We start from the raw sequence: 6,509 nt of genomic DNA, 5'->3' as shown, positions 1-6,509 counted from the left end.
TTTAAACAAAATTTTCAAATTTTATTAAAGCCGATATTTCATTTTGGACCTATTCCTTCGAGTAAAGCTAGTATGGTTATTTTGTCCTAAAATAGCGGTGATTTTTAAAGAATATTTCGGTTATGCCCAACATTTGTTCTAATGACTGTCGGGGGTCAGTATTGCACATTACATATCTGTACAAAATTTAACACGTTGTGCCTATTGATCAAAGACGTTCAAAGATACACTTAACTGATCAAAAGCCCGACGATAACAAAAGACAATTGACAAGATGTGTACTCTTCACAAACCGCTTTCACCCTAGAGACTTTGTCGCCGCCGCAGACGAGAGTTTGAAGATATGAATTAAACTATTACACGGTTTGGAATTGAACGAGATCTACATTGAGAGGAAACGAAAACAATTACTAAATATATCATATCTAAAGTTACTTTTCGCCCACAGATTTCAAAATTAATGGATTCTCCAGCGAGAATCAAAATTTGTATTTTTGTCACGTTGCGTCTTTTTTCGTCTGCCGAACTTTGCCTCAGACCAGAGTGACATCACATGATTGCCAAAGAAAACCTATTAGAACAAACAATTGAAAACAGAAAAGAAAAATCTGTACCACATTTTAGCATTGTTAACTTGTGGTTTTCTTTCTTGTTTATTTACATATATGTATATCTCATTCAGATGTTTATTTACCGATGATTAAAATAAAATATTGCAACAATGTGGGCGCGTTGCTTGATGGGAAGTCACCGCGTCCCCTCTCTTGATAAATGTAAGCTGAAAGAGAGGAGTTAATAGTGTGTGACAATTTCCAAAATATTTATCGTTGTTTATACTTAACACTATTGTGCTGTCATTTTGTTTGATAATACCGCCCCAAAAAAGCGGTGTGGTTCGATAACGCGGCCACTTGAGACCACTGAGCTCCTGAGGTAAAATTCTGTATCTAGGCAAAACACGAGTACATCTGCGTAGTTCTCATTGTCAGGCAATAGTCTGACACGTTCTGATTGGTAGATTCATATCACGTGACCTTCACTTGGCCGTCACGATTGATAAATTGTTCGAAATGTCTGGACCTAGCATATCGGCCACTTAGTAGCAGGCCCAGTCACAAATCACTTCGTTAATAATGAGTTCATATTTTCTCAACTCGTATCAAAGTGGCCAGCAAGAGTATCAGAACCAGCCTAGTTTGTACGGGACAAGCTATGACCCCATAAGGCAGCTACAGAGCTACTCCATCCCCGAAAATCGCAGTTATTCGGGGTACGAAAAGTATAACTACGGCGAACACAGAGCGGCGTCGACAGCGAGTACCTACCCCAACAGCACTGCATACAGCAACGAGGCCAATAATAATACGTATACAAACCGTACACTCGCTCACGCTGGCAACATTCAGCAGTACGATTTGAGCTGTAATTCTCAAAGAAATAAAGACACCATCGTAGATGCACATGAACCGAACTTGAAGAAGGAAAAAGACGATGACGATGATGGAGGGAAAACGTCGACGATAATATATCCATGGATGAGAACGAACAATTACTGCGGTAAGATTAGAACGTTGTTGTCTGTCCTCACATCCGAGTTCGGTCAGGCAGCGCGGCCATTTTGTGTATCTTGTCGCGTTTGTTGTGAGTCTCTGACGAGGCACACTTTGTTAGTAGCGATTTAACCAGTCTCGGCGCTCATTGGCAAGTACTTGGGAATTTATCAACAATACTCTAAGTCCACGCTGCTTTATGGCATAAACTGTAAAATCGCTAATCAGTGATTTATTGGTTTATGGCGGTATTTCTGGTTTATGGCACCGACAATTCCTGTAGTCAGACAAACGTTTTCGAAGATGCACATCAAACGCATGTCCGAGTGTAAAACTGTCTAAAATTACTCTTGCAATAAACATATCTTTAATAGTATTGCCATTATTATTACCCAAGATCTTAAATTATTCAATAAGAAGGCAATGAATTGCGTTTTGTTTTGTTTGGAGGTCGGGTGTCACTTATTTTATCGTTTCGTAAACGACTCGGTGTGCTCGTGAAATGTGTTCGAATGTTGGAACACGTACTATCGCACTACATAGGGAGCTACGATATTGATACACGCTGCGAGTCGCTCAACTCTGGTTACCCGTATTAGTTTTAATGCGTCGTAGCCATTTCTCTCCTTTCCGTAGACGGTTCTCTCCTTTTTCATGTTGTGTCTCATATCTCTATATCTACAATAACGACACGAAAGATGATGCTTGTCTGTATATGAACGAAGCTCACTGCACTTGCAGTATATTGAAGGGTAAAAAAATGCCGATTTGAGAACTGATTACAAATATGGCACGCGTATGGGTGTTTTTACTCGTGAGGTAGTATGACTCAGTATACAGCCTTTAGTCGTGATAATTCATATCTAGAACATTTAATTTCTGGTATTAATATTGCGAACTTTGTATCGTTTTAATTCTATAGTATTGATATTCATGACAACCACACTCAGTCGTGAAAAATACTAATTGAATTAAATTAAAATTAATAATAACAGCGAATCCAGTAGGGCCATATATAGAGATATTGAAATCTATCGACAGAGGAAAGTAGTCAAAAGTGTAAATATATTCATTTGGTAAAAATAGACATGTGGGGGATTTGTAAGTGTTACGCTTTTCTGTTGAAAGTTGATATTTTGGCATCCAAGTAAAAATTGTTAGTAATATTGATTTCTGTAGCTGTAGGGTTATAATTTGAATGAGAAGTTATTTAAAAATAGCAACAAGGTAAAAGTGAAAAATTAATATTAAAATGACTGATGTTTTTGACTTACCGCCATCTTTGAAATCGAAGTTTCTGACGACATCTCAGCTGATAAATCCAAGAGAGGTACCGTCATACATATCAGGTCAGATATTAGTCCCAAACAAAAACAATGACAGTTTTGACGACAGTTGTTATACGTTTATAAAATTGGTTCAAGGATGTCGTTGATAAGTATCAGCTGCATCATTTGACACAAAATGGAAGCAGATGTCGTCAAAAAGTTTGTGTTTGCTTGAAAATTGTGTCGCGGTACGTCTTCCCGCCATCCCGGGTATTGAATGCCTAGAAAACGACAGATAAAGCGTACTGTAGTCCTGATCTAGTTGATACCATCGGGGTACGTTCAGATCACATAATGATGAGGGTGCCCCATGTATCTCACTTTTTATCGCTGCGTAGAGCCATTATTCGGAAAGTTCTCACAAAGCACGCGCGTAAAAATTATTGCTGCTATAGTTTATAGTGCAAGACGACACTAACAATTCCCAAGCAAATTTACGACCACTTTGCGAATTTTTTTGGTTCTGTTTTACTACAGGTTCAGATCAGCGGCGTGGGAGGCAAACGTATACACGTTACCAGACTCTGGAGTTGGAGAAAGAGTTTCACTTCAACCGCTACCTTACGCGCCGCCGACGAATCGAAATCGCACACGCGTTGGGTTTAACTGAACGACAGATCAAGATATGGTTCCAGAATCGACGAATGAAATGGAAAAAGGAACAGAAGACACCCCCGACTGTAAAATCGTTTGGTGAACAACAGAAGCAACTACAACAACAAGTGAACGGGGAGGCTGCAAACGCTGAAAATAGTGACGTTTCATGAGATTTTCCCGCCATTTTGACGAACTACCTTTAGTCAACACAAGAGATGCTGAATTATTTTGAGTTATATAAATGTCCCTAGTGCGTGTATGTGTTTCTTGTATTTAACAAAACCAACTCTGACGTCCATAGTTCGTTCAAGAAGCAACTGTGGACGTACTGGATGTGATTGTTTTCGTACACTTGACCACATTCGGGTCAAAAAACTACCAACGTACTCGATAAAATCACAAACATTTTAATATGGTGTCAAACACCAAAACGTATGTGGGCTAGACTGTATATATTGGCAACGTTACTGTTTTTATTTCAAACCCGAATTTTACTTTTGATTTATCAACAATCTTATGACGCGTACATATGGTGTTCGCAAAGACCTCTTCGTCCTACAGGTGTATAATTATAACAGTATCAACCTATTTATACAATTTTTCGTCGAGAGTTAAAAAAACATGACAATCATAAAAAAATATAGGCATATAAAATGAATTTCAGAGGCAAAATTTCTGACTTCCTTAAAAAAGTGCAGCTTTTGTGTCGTGTACTTACATACACGGAAGACATATTGAAGAGTACGATAGCTTTAGTCGCAAATTAAATGGGCTGTCTAAAATTATTTTAAAAAACGAAAAAATATCATTTTTGTGTGTAGTCATCTTTTAGTGCACCATTCTGTTAATTGTAGGTTCGGCGCCATGTTTGCAACAGCCGAAATGTTCTTCTGTAAGTGTTTTGTAATTCTTTCGTAGATTCTGTGGCCGAGCCAAGTAACCGGAAGTACAATGTATGTACATTGCATTTGTAGTATATATTTTTTTCCAAGCCGGTGTTCCATTTTCAAAGTTCATGTCGAATTTGTGACTGTGTATATCTGTTTATTGCAAATGTTTCATAATAAGAACTTCGTGCACGATAACCTGGCTGACCTCACGACGTCCTTGTGCTAAATGTCGTCAGCTCCTTTCAGCGAACTATATATTTTGTGATGTATTGAGCTAGACAATACCAAATATTTTGGTAAATTATAATAAATACCATAAAAATCTGCATTTAAATGTGTAAGGTGAACTTGAGCTTCCATATGCCAAAGAAAAATAAAGTTTACGACACAACACTCTGATTGGCAGTGTTTGCATTCGTTGAATCCTGTGTCGAAGTTTTGTTAAATTTTAACAAAAAAGTCAACACGCAGACGATAGATTGATCACGCTTTGTCACATTTTTTCGTTTGTATTTCTCATATTTAAACAAATCATAATTTAGCCTTCAAAAAAATGGTTGTATGTGTCAAAAGTTATGAGTAAGATCGATTATTTTCAATCATAAGCGTAAATTGTCGTCTGCTATGTTTTTTTTTTATATTTTAAATCCCAAATGACTAGAGAGGTCATACGTGTGCGCTGATTTGGTGAGTACAATTTTGAAATCTGTAAAGGTGAGGGGTTTTGCGAGATAAACTAGTGCAGTTGGCAAACATCGAAGCACAGTAAATGGTAAATTAACGAACTGTAGTCGTTATTGAAATACCTTGTTGCCAACCCGTGATGTAAAACCAACCGTTGAGTGGCAAACACCTTCGGATCTGTTCACCCATTTTAATCACGTTGGAGTGTTATCATACCAGCGTTGCCAATTTACCACCATGTGACAGTATGAAGAGGTTTTATCATAAGACATTCAGAAACACTTTACAACGCCAGTACATAAATTGGCGGGCTCTTAGTTCACCTTTTTGACAACACTTTGGTGTGTCGGTTTCTGTTTGTCAGAAAATATTGCTGTTTTCAGCTACTCTGTGTTCGATTTTTCTGGATAGCAAGTCTCTCTATATATATTATCATGAATATAATTTTATAATATATGTAATTGTTCCAAAATAATTCCCGTTCTTTCCTGTGGATTCCATATTATCTTGTGTTTAGGGCGATTTATTTGAAAGCCAACTCCGAACTGACGCTTCGGTTTGTTTACCCGACTCCCTTCAGTATCTAGACCCTTGTCCTGTTATTATCATTATTATTTCGGATATCGTTGGCGGGTTGTATGTGTTTGAAATTTTATAATTGTCGTCAGAATCAGAGCGTCAAAACAAGAAAGCGTCAAAACAATAATAATCGCAACAAACATGCTAAACATGAAAATGTCGCGTGATGTCGGAGATTGCTTTACCATGGAGCAACGCGTCGAGGAAAGAACGCAGTTGATCAGAATAGATAACCCATATAGACCTTATTATCACAGAGACAGCAATACTGACCCTCCTCAACAACATCAGCATGGCTATAACTTGTTTTGTTTCACTATATTCGACATTTGCTGTTGTTGTCAAAAAAAATCACCAAATGTTATTTGTGTTTTTCGGAAGTTCCATCTGTAGATGGCAGACAGATAATAAGCATTCATACCGTCAGAAGGCTGACAGTATATTCGTCATCGGATGAGTATCTTGAAGTGTAAACGAACCATTCAACCTGATCAAAATGTAGTATGCATACAATTTTTCCATTCTTCAATTTAGGTTATTTCTACAATCAAAAAATTAGAATTCTGACTATGATCTGCAATGAAATGGAAAAAAAATATTATTTACCTTCCAGACGCCTGTTTTGAATTCACTGGCGCCAAAACAGCCCTCAACCTAGAATTCTTGATTTTGCTGGTTATCTCGTCCTCAAATGTTGCTACATTGTATGTGTGTTTGGATGATTTCGCATTGTCTTAGTCGCATTTGCGATGTGAAGTTGTAGGTCGTCGGAGTGACCGGGCTTAGTACACAGATCGTCAGATAGTCACCTCATCTAGAGGGCCGGCAGGTCACCACGAACAATGAACATTGCCAGAAGACGAACAGAAGTTGAACTGTCC

At 37.9% G+C, this 6,509-nt stretch overlaps 1 protein-coding gene across 1 annotated transcript; it reads left to right on the top strand.

The window, feature by feature from the left end:
- Positions 1–1,118: 1,118 nt before the first annotated feature.
- LOC144450152 (homeobox protein Hox-B6a-like) lies at positions 1,119–4,638 on the top strand. Its single transcript, XM_078140722.1, has 2 exons — positions 1,119–1,557; positions 3,356–4,638. Exons 1-2 carry the CDS (start codon positions 1,134–1,136, stop codon positions 3,643–3,645), a joined length of 714 nt encoding a protein of 237 aa, XP_077996848.1. The 5' UTR covers positions 1,119–1,133; the 3' UTR covers positions 3,646–4,638.
- The last annotated feature ends 1,871 nt before the right edge of the window (positions 4,639–6,509 follow it).

Source organism: Glandiceps talaboti, chromosome 19 (assembly GCF_964340395.1).
Source record: "Glandiceps talaboti chromosome 19, keGlaTala1.1, whole genome shotgun sequence".
In the NCBI taxonomy this organism is placed as follows: Eukaryota; Metazoa; Hemichordata; class Enteropneusta; family Spengelidae; genus Glandiceps; species Glandiceps talaboti.
This window is presented reverse-complemented; position numbering and strand designations above follow the sequence as displayed.